The sequence below is a fragment of the Fomitopsis serialis genome (assembly GCF_022376445.1).
Source record: "Fomitopsis serialis strain Sig1Antser10 chromosome Unknown B0H18scaffold_242, whole genome shotgun sequence".
In the NCBI taxonomy this organism is placed as follows: domain Eukaryota; kingdom Fungi; phylum Basidiomycota; class Agaricomycetes; order Polyporales; family Fomitopsidaceae; genus Fomitopsis; species Fomitopsis serialis.
In genome coordinates this window covers 42,113-58,669 of record NW_025955202.1, presented here as the reverse complement: position 1 = coordinate 58,669, position 16,557 = coordinate 42,113, and the positions used below count along the sequence as shown (strand labels likewise).

General features: G+C 56.5%; 4 protein-coding genes across 4 annotated transcripts; 3 read left to right on the top strand and 1 right to left on the bottom strand.

Annotated features, from left to right (window-relative positions):
* Positions 1–114: 114 nt before the first annotated feature.
* Positions 115–4,449, top strand: B0H18DRAFT_961124 (PLU-1-like protein-domain-containing protein; the record flags this gene model as incomplete). The annotated part of the gene is made up of 10 exons (XM_048043034.1): positions 115–447; positions 490–677; positions 730–941; positions 997–1,821; positions 1,946–2,335; positions 2,611–3,075; positions 3,128–3,248; positions 3,419–3,843; positions 4,189–4,243; positions 4,374–4,449. Coding segments are annotated over 10 exons (3,090 nt in total), but the record flags the coding sequence as incomplete, so codon positions are not given.
* On the bottom strand, positions 4,394–6,137 carry B0H18DRAFT_1054322 (vacuolar membrane protein-domain-containing protein). Its single transcript, XM_048031027.1, has 7 exons — positions 5,978–6,137; positions 5,834–5,922; positions 5,630–5,772; positions 5,312–5,573; positions 5,175–5,259; positions 4,642–5,130; positions 4,394–4,600 (listed from the first exon to the last, which is right to left on the bottom strand). The coding sequence occupies exons 1-7, from the start codon at positions 6,059–6,061 to the stop codon at positions 4,511–4,513; spliced, it is 1,242 nt and encodes a 413-aa protein (XP_047885421.1). The 5' UTR covers positions 6,062–6,137; the 3' UTR covers positions 4,394–4,510.
* A 3,041-nt stretch (positions 6,138–9,178) lies between these two features.
* B0H18DRAFT_1127258 (PGAP1-like protein-domain-containing protein) lies at positions 9,179–12,416 on the top strand (the record flags this gene model as incomplete). The annotated part of the gene is made up of 8 exons (XM_048035270.1): positions 9,179–9,421; positions 9,479–9,638; positions 9,689–10,792; positions 10,845–10,982; positions 11,034–11,542; positions 11,594–11,625; positions 11,675–12,187; positions 12,260–12,416. 8 exons carry the CDS (start codon positions 9,179–9,181, stop codon positions 12,414–12,416), a joined length of 2,856 nt encoding a protein of 951 aa, XP_047885420.1.
* Positions 12,417–13,044: 628 nt separating this feature from the next.
* B0H18DRAFT_1127257 (Up-regulated during septation-domain-containing protein) lies at positions 13,045–15,979 on the top strand (the record flags this gene model as incomplete). Its single annotated transcript, XM_048035269.1, has 4 exons — positions 13,045–13,641; positions 13,698–14,996; positions 15,048–15,562; positions 15,619–15,979. 4 exons carry the CDS (start codon positions 13,045–13,047, stop codon positions 15,977–15,979), a joined length of 2,772 nt encoding a protein of 923 aa, XP_047885419.1.
* Between the last annotated feature and the right edge of the window lie 578 nt (positions 15,980–16,557).

Below are 16,557 nucleotides of genomic sequence, written 5' to 3'. Positions count from 1 at the left end.
TCTGTGCCCTGGACGTACGTCGGGATGGTATTCTCGACATTTTGCTGGCACAACGAGGTACGACGGACTTTGACGCTTTTAGAATGTCATAGCTGATCCTTATCGGCGGAGCAGGATCACTACACGTACAGCATCAACTACAGTAAGAAGCTCATTTTCATTTCCGAGGTTGATGTTCTCACATTCGCGGGATATCTAGTGCATTGGGGCGAGACAAAGACCTGGTACAGTATTCCCGGCGAGGAGGCGGAGAAATTCGAGGCGGCCATCAGAAGAGAAGCCCCGGACCTTTTCGAAGTCCAGCCCGATCTCCTCTTCCAGCTGGTCACCTTAATGAACCCTAGCCGACTGAAGGAGACCGGCGTCGACGTATACTCGTGCAACCAGCGTGCGGGCGAGTTCGTGATCACCTTCCCCAAGGCGTACCACGCGGGATTCAATCATGGGGTGCGTTCTAGTTCACCTACAGGCGCGACATGCGTGGCTCAGGTCGCTAACTATAACCGCCTTCAGTTCAACTTTAACGAAGCCGTCAACTTCGCGCTGCCCGACTGGCTGCCGTTCGGACTCGATTGTGTGAAGCGGTACCAGGAGCACCGGAAGCTTCCGGTATTCTCGCACGACGAGCTTCTGATTACGATAACGCAACAGAACCAGTCCATCCAGACCGCCCTATGGTGCGTGTTTTCTCGTTCTAGTAGCGGAAGCAAATACTGACGCGGTTGTCAGGCTCAACGACAGCCTACAGGAGATGATGGTCCGTGAGATGCGCATCCGGGACAAGGCCCGATCACTCCAGATGGGCGAGGTGCTTGAAGGCATGGACCGGGCCGAGGACCAGTGCCAATGCAGCAGGTGCAAGGTCTTCTGCTACCTCTCGCAGATCACGTGTTCGTGCACGACCAAGGTCGTGTGCATCGACCACATCGAGATCTGTGCAAGTGCGATCAAAGCAGCAGGATTCTAAGGAAGCGCCTCGACGATGCGGAGTTGCAGGAGATCAGATGAAGGTGTCGGAGCGCGCTGCCATCCCCAGTACGTGGAGGACGAAGCTGAACAAGATCTTGACCGAGACCGCGAGACCGCCGCTACGCAGTCTGCGCGCTGTTCTTGCAGAGGGCGATCGGATCAACCATCCCTTGCCCGAGCTGCAGTCGCTGCGCAAGTGTGTCGCTCGAGCCAACGAGTGGGTGGATGCGGCAAATGCCTTCCTTGTCCGCAAGCCCAGTCGCAAACGTCCACGCAAGATCCGCGGCCCGCGCACGTCGTCAGACAGTGCGAACGGCATGAATATGGTCGACGACGCCCCCGATAGGCCGGATCACAGCCTGGGAGACCTGTACGCTGTCCTGAAGGAGGTCGAGAACTTAGGGTTCGATTGTCAGGAGATCGGGTTCCTCAGGAATCTTGCCAAGGAAGCGGAGGAGACAAAGGAGAAGGCTCGCATCTTGCTGAACGCTACACCATCTCCGCGCGACCGAGACGCACACATGCAAGAGTGCGACCGGTTGCTCCTGCACGGGCTGTCGCTCAACGTCCTCGTCGAGGAGCTTCTCGAGGTCGAGAAGATAGTTCTCCGCGAGCAGTTGTTGAAGGATCTCGAGGAAGAGCTTGACGAATCCAACGGAGTGCTTCTGGAGGACGTCAGAAGTTGGGTAGCGCGTGCTCGCCAGTGCGACCTGCCGCCCGACAATCCGTTCATGAAGCGTATCGAGCGGCTTCTCCGTCTCGGCGACGAGTGGGAGAGGCGTGTGAAGGATGTTCTCACTAAACCACAGAGGACGATCGAGCAGTTGGATGAGTTCGCGCACCCTGGTTCCGGTATCCCCATCAATTCTGATCTGCTGGATCGCTTGCTTGACGCCCGTGCCCGCGCGAAGGATTACGAGAAGCAGGCGAAGTTGTGGCTCAGCCCGGAGGCAAGCACGATGAACCCAAGGTTCAGGATGCTGTCAAGCTGGTGGCCAGGGCGGACAAGGATTTAACATCCCAGCTGTCTCGGATCTGAAGCGAACGGTGGACTTCGCTATGGACCTCGAGACGCGCTGCGATGCTGTGTTGAAGCACCGGTACCAGCATACCGACGAAGGCGATATCTTCCAGACGATGTTACAGTGGCGCAAGTACGCGAAGGAGCACCTGACCATGTTCACTCTTGCAAACTTCGACCGGCTCGACAAACAACTATCCGCCCACTTCCGTTGGCTAGAGAGTCTGCCGTGGTTCTGTCGGCAGCACCAAGAGACTCACGCGCAAGGCCTTATGGAGGACGTGATCGAGTCCACGCGGCCTGAGGACGACCTCCCTCCCAACGATGAGTACTTCACGTGTATCTGTACGACTCCTGTTCGTCCACCGGCTGCCGGGACTGTGTCCGACGCTGTCCAGTGTGATCATTGCTTCGCTCGATTCCACGGCGTCTGCGCTGCCAATGGTGGATCGTGCCCTTTCTGCGATCACCACCATTGGAACGGTACCATCCACAAGGAACGGAACTGGCATTTCTGCTATCTGCCAACCATCCTTCTTCACGCGCCTGAAGTTACCAAGAACTATTCCGACGAGTGGAAGCAACTGAAGTAATCGTCCACCGAGTTGATCGACTGGCAGGCGTCATTGGACAGTTCCTGTCGTTCGCGTCGCAGCCTGCGAATCAGCGTGCCGAGTACATCCCGCAAGTACGGCACTACATGCGAAAGCTATACAGGATCCAGTTCGCTGTCTCGCCTAATCCTGAGGTGTCGTTTGGCTTGGACCTTGCAGGCCTTCATCGTATTCTCGCAGGACAACCCGTGCCCGTACGGATGAAGAAGCGTAGGCGGCCGAAGTTTGTCTTCGGTCAGGACGTGGATCCCGATTGGCGCGATGGGACGCGGTGCATCTGCAGAGGGAGGACGAGCTACCTGCTCAACTACCCCACTGTCCAATGCGAGGTCTGCGAAAAGCTTTACCACGCTGGCTGTGTATTCTACCCCGTGGACAATGCGGGTGGGGTACGGAGGTTCATGTGCCCTTTGTGCTGCATCCGCAAGAACCGAGCATATCCTTACTCCGAGGTCCGCGTGAAGTACGCAGGTAGGTATTGCCAATCTCCTGGTCGTGTTTGGTTTACTCACGCTGTCTGCAGAGAACCCAGAGGCGGACGTCTACGTGAACACGAAGGAGATGCTGCAAAACTTCAGCAAAGAGATTATCTACATGAAGTTGCCACCACCATATACGCAGACGCTGTTCGTCGAGCTTATTAGGTTCACACCTGGTGTACCAGAGAACTCAGCGGCAGGCGATCACCTCCTCCAGGACAGCCTGTGGAATTCCTTTCTCGAGGTTTGCCTTCCACCAACGGCAGCTCGTCACTAGCGCCACATCCCCGCGCGCCGCATCCACCAGTGTCTCATGCGCCTCATCATTCTCATAGGTCGGCCCCGATTCCTCCTCCGAACCCCTATGAGAACGGTAAACCAATTGGCATTGCTGATCCCAGTAGTAGCAGGCATGTTCCTCCTCCACCTCCTTGGTCGAATCAGATCTGGAGCAATGCTGGTGCGACCGCACCGCCACCGGGTGCACGGCCTCATCCAGACCCACGTTCGCCGCATGCTACCAGTCCGCACGTCGCAAACACGCCACCTCAGTCGTCAGCTGTTCGAAAGCGCAAGTATCCAGACGAGGTTCCCCCACATACGCCAGATGAACGTCTAGGTCGGAGCTTTTCACCGGGACCGCCGAAGCGTAGGCAGCCCTCTGACACGCCCCAACCTGCCTCGACTTCCACACCCCGCTCGAACCAAGGCCTCTCTCCTTCTCTCGCGATGATGCTGTCGCCTGGGCCCAACGATATTCGTACGCCTCCTCAATCCCGTCCGCCACCGTCTTACACAAGCCGTCCCATCGCACCGAATGCATTGCCTGCAGGTGGAAGCGGTCGAGTAGTAGTCGACGATCGGCCTCCGCGTTCTCACCCGCCTCACCCACCTCACGCATCTCCTCATGCTCCGCCCCACACATCCCCCCATGCGCCTCACCAGAACGTTCGTAAGTTGGTATATACAGAGGTTCATCCTGATAGGGCTGGTGAGTTTGGGCATGTCGGCCATGGTTCGCCGCCAGACGACTACCGCTCTCTACCCCCTCCATGCACTCGCGGCGGTGAAGCCACTTAGTCTGTCCTTGTTGACTGGTTATTAGTGCTCAGCATGCTGTACACTAGTCCCTCCCTCACTGTTCATGTAGTCATACGTACGTAAGTTTATGTTGGGTATGTTCATCCTGGGCTAGAATGGTGAATGTTTCCGGTTGTTTGCGGCAGATCTGAATGTGAACGACTCCTTGCATGTACATTGTTGCTTTGTTCCGCTCTCAATACCATGCAGTTCCCCTTGCACACAGCATAGCAGTGGTGATCCTCTATCATTCCGCGTGAGACGAACTAATGGTGGCAGGGTATGATACACAATAGACGACAGCAAAGTACGCAGACAGCAAGTAAAACTCAGGTAGATCCATACCGCTACGAGACAGAAGGTGCCGCACTATGTTGTCGGGCCCATACGTTGTCTAGCTCTGCCTTCCGCGCTCCCATACGTCTCCCAGTCCATTCCTCCTCGCCCACCCGTTCCGCCCAGTCGTCGCCCTCGTTACCCCATTCCGCCCAGTCTTTTCGTCGTCATCATACCGAGATACTTGAGCTTTAGGTGTAATGCTATTGCTGTGGGCATGCCGGCGTGTCGGCTGCCGATGGGCAGGCGGCGACACCGGGTTGAGCGGGAGCGCAGGCGGGGGTGAGTGTTTTCGTTTCGCCCGCGGGGACCTGGAGCGCCCATGCAGCGAGGACGCGGCCGAGGAGCTCGTAGCCACGCTCGAGCCGGCGAGGCTTGGGGGGTACGCGTGCGCGTCCACGTCCACGTCGCGCTTGATGTCGATTGGCTTGGGCTTGGGCGTGCCCGGGCTCGAGCCGACGGCGGTGGAGGTGCCCGAGCCGAGCGATTTCGGCTCATCGGGCACGCCTGGCCTGTCGGCGTCCTCAGAGCGCGCGCGCGGCAGCGGGTTCTCGATGTCGTGCCGGGCGAGGAAGGCGCCGTCGTCGTCGTCATCGTCGGAGGAGGCGCGGAAGAGCGGCTCGTGCTCGTGCTCACCGTCGGTGGAGGAGCGGGGCGTGAGCGTGGGAGGGCGACGGCGGCGGCTTGGGAGGACTTGACGATGGAGTCGATGAGCCAGAATTGGACGACGTTCATCATGATGGGGAAGAGGCCCATCGTGCTGCGAGGTCGAATTAGCGGGCGAGATGGGATGCGAGCGGGGCGGTACATACAAGATGACCTGGACGGCATCGCTGGGCCCGAGGAAGGTGAGGAGCCACTCGCCGAGCATGAAGATGCCGGGCCATGCGGCGAAGAGGACGATGACGAGCATCTTCATGAACAGGAGGGAGAAGATGTAGACGGTGGCCTGGCGGATCCAGTAATTGAAGGAGGGTGGTGAGCCGTACTGCCCAGACTCGAATCCTTTGAAGTGGCATTTCTCGCTAAGGAGCCAGGTCGTGACGTGCAGAATGAAGTAAATAATGCCGACGCCTATGGGGTTTGAAGCTCGGTATACCTGTGCGAACGGGATGGGAGACCGAACGTACCGATGGTGGTGTCGACAAGAATATTGAGGAAGTAGAACACGCACGCATTGCCAGACGATAGATGCGCAATGGTGTCTGAAATGAGAACATTAACTCCGTGTATGACCAATTGTCCGATGATTTGTTTGGAGACATCGAAGAGCCTGTGGCATGCCACAAGTCGGTCAGCAACTGGACCGTCGCAGGCAGAACCAGAAGACGCACCAGATCCGCCAGGGCCGTCTCGGGCTCTCTCTGTGTCTCTTGTAGATAAGGGAAGCAATGACCAGCACGCCCATGAGACCCTGAGTGACCTGCGCATCGACTGAGTTCGGAGCAAGTACCACGGTTCGGGAGTACGGAACGTACCAAAGCCGTAGGGCCTAATAGGCGGCACCCAGACTGGTCGACATCAGGATAATCGTCGAAAAAGCTGTCTGTGTTGTCGGCCATTGCGAGGAGGAGGGGGTGAGGGCCACTGGCGAGTACGCTCGCACTGAGACCCGACGGTGGGATCGCAGAGTGGTGTTCGCCCAGAATGGCAGCCAGCCGCCTCTGCCGTCGTCAGTTTCACGTGCACCGCCCGGGCACCGCTCGATCGGCGCTCCCGTCTCGAAGCCACCGCGGCCGCCTTCTCGGTCTTCTCGGTCTCCGCTCGTCGTTTGTGCGCCGTGGCCGCCCGTTCTCAGCCTGCACGTCTAGATTAAATCCCTTGTTACGACAACCTCATTCATTAGCATTCTATCGTCAACAATTGTCGCCGATACATGCTAGTCACGGTGTAGTACTGATAGTCACGGTGACTATGACTGCATGTCAACTGCGATCCTTGCACGCACGCGCGCTCGAAAACACACCACAACTCAAATGGTTAACGTTTATGTGGGAAGGTTGCCCACCATGACCTGTAGCAGAAAGGTAAGCCGGCTATCTTCCTCCGTTGTATGTCTCTTGTATCAATATTTGCCCGAACTTCACGACTGTACAACATGGACCAGAATTGAAGGAAGCCGCGTCTGAATGGACAGTGACTCAACTTCGAAACTAACCACACACTGGTCAGGGTCTCGTAGCAACAACGGTTTGACTTCGGATCATGCAAGCAGATCCTGATGACTGGATTAAACCGCGGCCGCTCGCACTCGTATATGTCATTGTCGCGGACTTGCAGGTTCCCCTCTGTGGATGAACTTGAAGTACAACTGGTTCCGAGCCGTTGTCAGGAGTGGCTGTTCAACATCAAGTATTTCTTGTTTTAAAGCCGATTACTCAAACCAGGACTTATGAAGTTGCGTGCATCGTTGTCTCGCTCACCCTCGGTTACAAGCGACGATAATCCGTTACCCATGGGGAAGCATAGGCTGTGTAAAACCGGCTACAAGTCGTACAAAATGAGAATTGTTCCCAGGTCTGATTTTCCACTCGATATGCCCCGCAGAACAGCCCGCGACGCGGCCCACACAGGCACTGCCAATGAGCTAGCTTCGGGGTAGTCCGTCAGAACTTGTTGCCGGACGTCGTTGAGCCGCTGGTTCTCAGCTGGAGTGCACCTTTACAGTAATATTGCTCCTACGTAGGCCTGTGACCAGGCCGCCTCGGCAGTCATGGAGCGAGTACGTGACTATGGTGTATGGCGGCTGTTAGCAAGGTCCAGGTCACCAGGACTTCTGCGGCACCAGTCGAGACGTATCATGCACGGGATCGCGGGCGGTCAAATCTGATTTCGCCGGACCGCAGATGCTATGCTGAAGGCGGGATAATAACAGCTTAGTTCATACGGCCCACGTATACATACCGGTGTGCTTGAACAACCCATGCACTTCCGGCAAGTCGAGGGAGACAGCGACTTGCACCATTAGGTCGCGTGTGAGACGTATCTGCAACTTAGCTCACCTGGGACTCACAAAGTCAGGCTACGGCCTTCCAGGAAGCCAATGGAGATAAAAGATACCTGGTAGGTAGAGTCGCACATGATCAGCATAATCGCGGAACGGCTGCACGGAAGAGGGCGATGGACACGCGTACCCATCGGAATGAAGGATGATTCGAAGCGACTGCTGGCCCATGATCATCGGAACCCAACGTACTCGCTCGACGGCAAGTTGTTTGGAAACGAGGGCAAACATCATCTGATAGAAATTGCTGTCAGGATGATACCAGCGCAACGGCCACCGGTGACAGAAGAATGTAACATCTGGATACTTGAAGAAGGTACATACATCTCAAGAAATTGATGTCAGACATGGAGCCGCAGTCAGATCTAGACGTCAGGGACCCGGCATGTGCGACTGACTGGAAACAAAGCCGTAGAGATAGCTTCAATGCTGCATCAGTGCCTTGGGACAGTCGAAGGTCCCGGACTGTACACGCGGAAGGTAGGAGCCAGCCACTGAAGCTTGAAGGGACAAATGCCACACGCATCAGATAAATTAAGCTGGTCACGGACGGAGCCGGGAGAAGCGGGCAGTGGGGGAGTGCGCGAGCAAGGAATGCGCAGGCGGGCGAACGAGAAGGCAGGCAGACGAGTGGGTGGGTAATGGTGCGACGAGGCAGCAGTCAGCGGATAGGCATGTACACAAGGGGCTGGCAGTTAATCGGACGAGTAGGGGCCAAGTCAGCGGGCAAGCCAGGCGAGTGGGAAAATGGGCCGACGCAACATAGTGGGTACTTGCTCAGAGCGTCGCAAAGTAAAATCGGTCGCCGTGTCGAGAAACCGAGTCATCGCAGGGAACATTGCATCTTTGTGAGCCTGAGGGTATTTTAAAGCCGACCCATTGCAGCGCCAGTCACGACAGATGCTAATACCTGAGAAAGGTCTGGTAGTCTCAGTATGTTCTTACGATTTACCAATGGATGTGTACTGACCGCTTTTCTGGAGTTATTTGCGCCCTCGCTTCAAGTCAGCCGTTCGCCGCGATCACATTCCTTACAGATGCCAGTGGAGTTCGAATGAATGAAGCACATATGGTAGCCGTTGTTGTAGAGTCCTGTTAGCACAGCTCCAGCGGCTTGGCCGTGCTGCCTCGCACAGAACCTCGGATTCGGACCAAGTTGCATCTCTGGCAAGCTGGCACCCCTTAGGCCTTTATTTAGGCTTGAGCTGACTCCTCTATGAACACGTCCGCATTGCAGCGTCATACTAGGCGGCCTTCGAGAGCCTGAGCTCGGGTGTATCACTCACAGTAGGACTGAACGAAACGAAACCCAGTGAACGTGTTCCATGCACCGAATCGTCCCAAACGTTTGAAAGTCATATCAAGGTATCAAGTGGGTCTTGCGTAGGACTGCGGTAGCCAGTCTTGCTGTGCTGTGCACACCAAGAATCGAGCGTTCCTGCTCACAACGCGGTCACGCACACCTTGTCTAGGGCAGGCTTAAGGACGAGCGCTCGCGATGGGCGGGCGAGCTGAGGCACAGATGCTCGCGGCGAGCAATGTGGCACACAGCGACGACACTTGGACCACACCGACACATGCGACTACCGATGACCGCCTAAAGTTTGGATATACTGCTTGTACATCTCCAGTTGGGTGGTCAGCGAGCGACGAACACTCGCTGTCGCGGCCAGCAATGGGTATGCGCTCTCACTGGCAGGCCATCGGTTTCCTCGGAGCATATGCACTTCTTTGTGTGCTTATTTTCTACCGCGCTGGTCTGGACATTGTGAAGACACTCTCGCCACAGGGATGTCGCATGTCGTGGATGTCACCCTCATACGTGCTTCAGGCCGGCTTGGATCACAGCTGGACACCTCTCGCGTCCCGCTACTCTCTCTTCCTCTACCGCGAAGTTGGCTGGGAGGGCCCTGGCGAGGTATGGCACACGGCTTATGCGGCGCATCGCAGAAGGTTTCATTAAGCATCAGTATAGCTCCGTGGGTCTCCGGTACTCTTCATTCCCGGCAACGCCGGTTCTTCGCATCAAGTCCGCTCAATAGCATCCTCAGCGACGCGCCAGTATTTTTCGTCCCCATATCATGTTGAGGCCGCTTTTGAGCACGGTCCTCAGAGGCCGGTCGACTTCTTTGCGCGTATGTCGCTCACCTCATGTCATATGCTACTCCTCGTAACATCGTTTTAGTTGAATTCAATGAGGACCTGTCTGCCTTTGACGGTCATACCCTCGATGCCGAGACGGCCTATGCTCGTGCAGCTGTCGACTACATTCTTTCGCTTTACGAGAAGCCCACCTCCATCATCCTCCTGGGACATTCCATGGGTGGCACTGTTGCGGTCTCCCTGCTACCGCATCCCAACGTCTCCGCACTCATCACGATGTCCACTGCGCATACGCTGCCTCCCGCACGACTCGATCGTCGTATCGACAGCATACTCGCAAGCAATCGAGAGATCCTACGAGATGATTCTACGCCTGTGCTATCGCTATGTGGAGGCGCCACTGATCTGCTTGTACCGGCAGAGTCATGTATCTTGCCTGTTCCAGAAGCAGACGACGGCGGTTCAACTTTCTATCGGCGGACAGTCTTTACCAGTGCACTCGAGGGTGCTTGGACTGGAGTTGGACACAAAGAGATGGTCTGGTGCCATCAGGTGCGATGGCGCGTAGCAAGAGCGGTGATCGAGTTGGCTGCTGCAGCAGAGCATTCAACAAAAGTACGCGGGCAAGTGCTGGACAAGTGGCTCAGGGATGGGCACGCTCCCCCTGCGTCGTTTGTAGACGATGGTGTCGGCGACCACAGGGACACTATCGATCTGAGTGCACTTCGACCAGAAGAAGTGCACTACTCCGACGCGCTCCTCCTTCGGAGACCTACTCAGTCGCACACGTATCTCCTTCCGATACCCAATACGCCCACACAATCCAATAGCCTGTTCACTCTATACTTGTCTCGTGGGTCAATCGCCCCCATCTCGCCTCACAATCCCCTTCCTCTCCGGGTCTCTGTCTACCTCTGCTCCTCGTCTACTCACACTTCGTGTCCGCGGCTCTCACCTACGATCCTCAAGCTTGTACCGGAACCAGTGCCAGACAAGCCATTCCCTGCGCCCGATGAAGGGTCGGACGAAAGCGAGGGTGTAGTCGTGTTCGTCGCGAACGTCCCAATTGGTACTTCGGAGCAGCAATCCTATGTGGCTGTGTTGATCGAGGACGCAGATGGGCGGGGCTGGGTTACAGCGGGCTTTGCTGGCGACGAACCGATTGTGAAAGACGTAGGGATGTTCGGTCAGTATGTTCACGGTCGTCGCAGTAAAGTCGTTCTAATGTGTTGCTGTAGGCTTGATATGGGCGGGATCGAAACTCGACTTCCCAGCGAGTACACTCCGAACGGAAGTAGTCTTCCCGAAGCTGCTTTCCAGTTCGTTAGTAGTGTACAGGCTCAAATCATCGTTGAGGGATGCGGCGACTTGTAAAGGTGCTTCCTCTCACTAATCAGTACTCTCCACAGAGCTGACCCGATGTCTAGATGCACTCATGCCCCCTCTGCTCGAGCACACCTCCGACCACTTCGAGACACACTACTTCTCTCTCCTCCAGTCTCAGCCGCACCAAGCCACACTGCTCCACTCGCACGCTTCAGGGCCCTTCGTCTCTACTCCTCTCCACGGCTTCAACCTCATAGTCTATACCTCCAACGATCAGCCATGCTCAGTGGAGAACCTCTACATCTCAATCAACTGGTGGGGCACACTAGGGAGATGGGGCACGCGATACGCGCAGGCGGTCATCGCTTGGGGAGTAGGCATCGTTGCGCTCGCGCTGCACCATGCTTGGGGTGCCGGAGAGGGGCCTCGCCCAGTTCCAAATGTCGCCGAATCGCTATCGTACCTGGCTACTCGGTGGCTCCCGAAGATGCTCGTGTTGAGTGTTGCGGTGTCATTCATACCGCTCCCGACTGGGATGTGGCTTGGGAACGTAGGCGCACCGGTATTCGCGGGTATTGCACCTCTGTTACTACTGGTGGTCGTCGGTTTGGTGTGCGTGAGTTGGACGGTAGTTGGTATGACCCTGACACTCACGTCGAAGGCGCTGTCGTGCGGAGCTCGGCGACCGACAAGGTATGCCGCTCTCAGCCTCATTCCGGTTGTCTTTGACATATGTCTACAGGTCCAGAGAGATTATCAGTGCAAGAAGAAACGCCCTTGTCTCCATGCTCTTCGTCTTCCTCCTGATCGTGGTGTTCATACCATGGCAGGTCGCCTTCCTGTGCGCATGGATCTATCACTTCTACACCTGCGCGGCCGGCGCGGCTGTCGTCCGTTCGGCATCCGGAAAACCAAAAGAGCACTCCATCCCGCTCATGTCCCGCGAGGAGTCCACCATCCCACCATCCCCAGAGCTCGCGTCGCCTAGATCGTCCCCCAGTTTTAGTTCCTTTGATGCTCTGGTGTCGGCATATAACACGAACAGATACATCCTGTTGCTGATGACATGGCTGCTGCCCATCGCTGCACCTGTGCTCGCTGTATGGGTGCGCACCCTCGCGGGATCCGGACTACAGGCCGTGTGGGGCGCCGGCTCAGGTTGGGGCTGGAGTTCGGACCGGAACGTACTGGTAGTGGCACCGTGGCTTGTCCTCGTTGAATGGGCAGGCATGGGAGGGACTATGTTCGAGCCTTCGTGAGTGCTGCGTTACTTCGTTGACCGTGGCACTCACGTTCTGACGACCACGACATTCTGTAGATTCGGTAGACTTATGCTGTCTCCGAAGCATGCGATGCTCGTTCTGGCGCTCGCAGCGTTCTTCGCTGGACCGCGTACGCCTTACTTCGTTCTTGAAGTGGGGAGTGTCATGATGGTGTTCGTGTGTGCCTTCGGGATTGGGCCGCGTTACTGGGGCAGAAGCTGAGATCCCGCTGCTAAGTACCATGTGCTTAAAATGAGCGGGGGCATGACATGGCACTCAGATCAGTGTTGGACGCTGGACCCTTGTCCATATGTACGGCCCGATATATATACATGCAGTTGCTTCATGCTGGCAATGATTGCAATCGATCTTGCGACTTCACCTACTTGCTACAACACGTTGTCAATACTTACTGTATGTAGCGCAACTTCGTGAAGCCTTCAAACACTACTAGGCGCAGTGTCATAGGGTTACTGAGCGTGTCAAACGATGTCTCGTAGGGTATAGCTATAGGAACGCGGAAGCTCACTCGCATGAACATCGGGATACGCACTTCGCGAAGCGATAAGTACTTCAACATGATGGGATATTTCTGGCTCAATGCGTCCGCGGATATCGTTCAGTGCTGTCTCCTTCTGATTCGGATCCCTCCGCATCGTTGAACAGCGAGTAGTATCGCATTGTCGTCAGGGAGAGTCACCGCCGCTACGATTTGACTCTCGGCAACCGTCCGTCCCGCCAACAAGCCGCCGCTGTGCTTTCCACATCTCATCGGCGACTGGCTCCCTGCTCTCACTATTGGGTCACTCATTTCGGAGCGGGCATTTTGCCCTAGCGGTGCGAATCGTGCATGAACGGCGTACGTCGATTTCTCGCTGGCGGAGGCACGCCTCCGACCGCCCAGCAATTCCCCGTCTCTCCGTCCACTCCTCCCCCAGGCCCAACCCTCGAGTCACCCTTCCAGAGCCCTGCTCCCCTTGCTGTTCCGCCCAAACCTACATGGCCGCCCTCACCGGTCCAGAGTCCTACGGACTCCTCGCCGCCAGACCCGGTGGACAGTCCCAAAACGACAACTGCAGGACTATTCTTTCGGAAGGACAGGCAGCGACCGCTACCCACGGCCTCGACTTTCGATGAGGGCGTTGTAGGCAATGGCTCTTTCCATTCACCACAATCATCGCGCGAGTCAAATGGTATCTCCCCGCCACGAAGCAACGGCTCGTCCGGACAGCTTTCGTCACCGGGCGCGGGCCCATCATCGCCTCGCCCGCTCCCCACCCGTGTATCGGAGCTTTCAAGAAAACCTGTTGCGATGGAACTACGTCCAACTTCTATGGTTTATAATGCCCGGGACGACCTTCTCATCAGCCTGCTCGCGAGCGAGGCGATCGTGGACAGTCGAGGATGCGAGATTCTGAGTGCGGAGGAGGTTGAGGAGCTCAAGAAGGTGTGTCTCACATGTCTACTTCTGTTGATCGTACTAGAACTGTGTATCGCGCATAGGAGCACCAGGTGCTCTCTTCGCGGCTCGCTGCTATGACGAAGAAACTCGCTCTTGAGACCAAAATACGCGATGCAGCACTGTCCCTGTCCAAGGCGAATGCATCCTACAAGAACGTATCCAAACAGTCAAGTGAGCACCTGGAGACAGCCAACCGGAAGGTTGAACAGGCACAAAAGGATTTATGGCGCGTCTCGGAACGCGCAAACGAGATACAGCGGAAGCTGTTTGAACATCGCGCAGGGGTACTCAGCTACTCGGTCCGGAGCCTCGAGAAGAAAGCCGCGCCCCAGGACGGGGACTCAAGCGCATCTGGGTACAGCTCGCCAAGTCGCAGCGCGCAGATGAGCCCAACGCCATCGTCCGTGACGAGCATGACCACCGTATCCTCACGAGGTCGCTTCGAGCACTTCTTCGCAGGCCACTCAGATTCTGTCACTCCGACCACCCCTCGATTACCGCCGACAATGGCAGAGGTCACCGCGCTAGAGGATAAGCTCAGGGCCGCCACGGCCGCCCTTGAAGCTGCGACCGCAAAGCAGGGCGAGATGGTGCGCGAGCTCTCCCATTTGCGCCTCGAGAAGGAGCAGATAGAGACAACGTTGGGAATGGACCTTCAATCTGCAGAGGAGACCATCGCGACGCTCGAGCAGTCGGCGGGTAGGGCGGAGGGCGTCGACGTGCGATTGCAGGAACTCGAGGCGGAGAGGGCGGTTTGGAGACGAGACCATGCGGAGCTAGAAGAACGACGTCGCGAGGTGGACACACTCGAGAGAAGACTGGAGGTACTTGAGGAACAGAGCGGGGAGGTTGCGGAGATGGAGACCGCGTTCGCGCGCGAGCGAGAAGAGATTCGAGGTATGTTGGCAGCGAGGGAGAAGAAGATGGAAGAGACGCAGAGGCAGATGGCGGATATGAAGTTACAGTGGGATATTGAGCGGTCATCATGGGAGGCGGAGAAGGCTACATTGCAGGACGGCGCGCAGAGCAAGATGGAACTGGCACAGTACTCGGATGCACTACGGGACCTCATGCACGCCCACGGCATCGTGCTCACATCGCGGGATGTCTCGCTTATGGGTCTTGTACAATCCGTCGGGCGGCATATAGAAGATATGCACTCCAAGGCCGAGGCGCATGCTCGTGCCGAGGATGAGTGGGTTGCACTGAGGACGAAACTTGAGATGGACGTCCGTGCAGGTCTCGACAAGCGAGAGGCGCTGTTCGAGGAGGTTGAAGAAGCACGGCGAACGCGGGACGAGGCGAGAATGCAAGCTCGGGACTTCGAAACGCAACTCAGGGTAAGTCAACAGCTCGGTTTGAACGACTAACCTAACGCCATTTCATTCAAGGAACAATCGATGGCGCAGATGGCAGTAGTCAGCCTGCAGGGTCCTCAGGGTCCCGTGGACTTTGCCACCGACGCTGCATCAATAGTTGCGCTATTGCAGCCTATGTGGGCCGTACTACCCTCTCCCGAAGCTCGGGCCAACAAACTCGGTGCGCGTAACGTCCGCCCGGGTCCTCCTTCAAGCCCTGTTCTGGCCAGTCGTAGCAATGCATCACTGTCGGACATGGATGTGCGGTCACTCAAAACCCTGTATGACCCGAGGGGTACTTCCGCTCAGCCCTCCGGCGCGTTCACAGTGGAGGGCTTCGTGACCAGAGTGCAAGCTCTCATTGCAGACGACCGCGCTCTTATCGAGCGTCTCCTCCGGTTCGCGCAAGCACACGACCTACTCAAGAAGAACGCGGAGCGGGCTCAGAAGTTGGCGCAGGAGAGTAGTAACGCACTTGAGACATACCAGAAGCAGGTCAACATGCTTGAAGAGCGAAATCTCACGATGATGGCCAAGCAACAAGCACTGTAAGTACTGACGTTTGGATGTTCCTCGGGCGCCACACTGATACTATGTATCTCAGGGACGAGGAGGTGCAACAACTGCATGAGACTATTGAGCAAATCACTGCTGAGAAGCTCGAGATCGAGATGCAAGCTGCTGAGCAAGCCGAGACCTGTCGACAGCTCACGGACGCCAACAACGCGCTCAGTGCGCGCATGCTTGCTCTGGCGGAAGAGTCAGCATCCGCCGGCGGCTCTGTCAATGTCAGCAAGCAGCTGGAGACTCAGCTTGCAGAGTGTAACGCATCGCTCGCTCGGGCGAAGGACGAGATCGAATCGATGCGAAGCTCTCAACAGATGCAGCAGATGGCCCTACTGGAGGAGCTGAATAACGTACAGACGGAAAATTCAACCCTCCGTGAGCAGCTACGCAAGAGATGAAACGGCCCGTGTCCGCTGCATTTGCTTTCTGCGGATAATATCAGACATCGGTGCGCCTTCGTGCTTCTCTGACGGGTACTGTGTCCGTCGCCTATCATGCCTACTGGATGTCATTTGTCGTCATTCCCCCTGGTTCTTATTCCGGAGACAATCGTTACGCCATATATTATAGCTACTGTATAACGTACGTTGATGACCTCTCATGACCTCTATTAGCATTGCTTTTGCCACACTCAACCTCACGATCCCTGCTGTCAGGCAGGAGCCTGAATTTGAGCGGTACTTACGGTCGGGTGCAGTCGATACGCTCGAAGTGAAGTTTGGACGGAATGTGCAGGCCGACTCCCTCTGCCATCACAACTCCTCAGCACAAAAGGATTGCGCTCGCAGTTTGGAGGCAATTGGCTGTACGTTGATGAGCAGCGTCGTCAGCACACTGAGTCTCAGGCGAAGACTGAGCGAAGACATCGAAGTTGTGTCGAGTTCTTCACCTGCTAAAATGGGCGAGGCACTGGGCCATAGTCTCTGTTGCTGACCAGAAAGAGATACTCTCGTTTATGCCAGTGGGACCAGTCACC

Bases quoted from the DNA above. Each gene is read 5' to 3' on its own strand.
- B0H18DRAFT_1054322 (XM_048031027.1), bottom strand. From the start codon at position 6,061: ATGGCCGACAACACAGACAGCTTTTTCGACGATTATCCTGATGTCGAC. The intron at 5,923-5,977 runs GTACGTTCCGTA...GTCGATGCGCAG, and splicing joins TATTAGGCCCTACGGCTTTG to GTCACTCAGGGTCTCATGGG. The intron at 5,773-5,833 runs GTGCGTCTTCTG...GGCATGCCACAG, and splicing joins AGACGGCCCTGGCGGATCTG to GCTCTTCGATGTCTCCAAAC.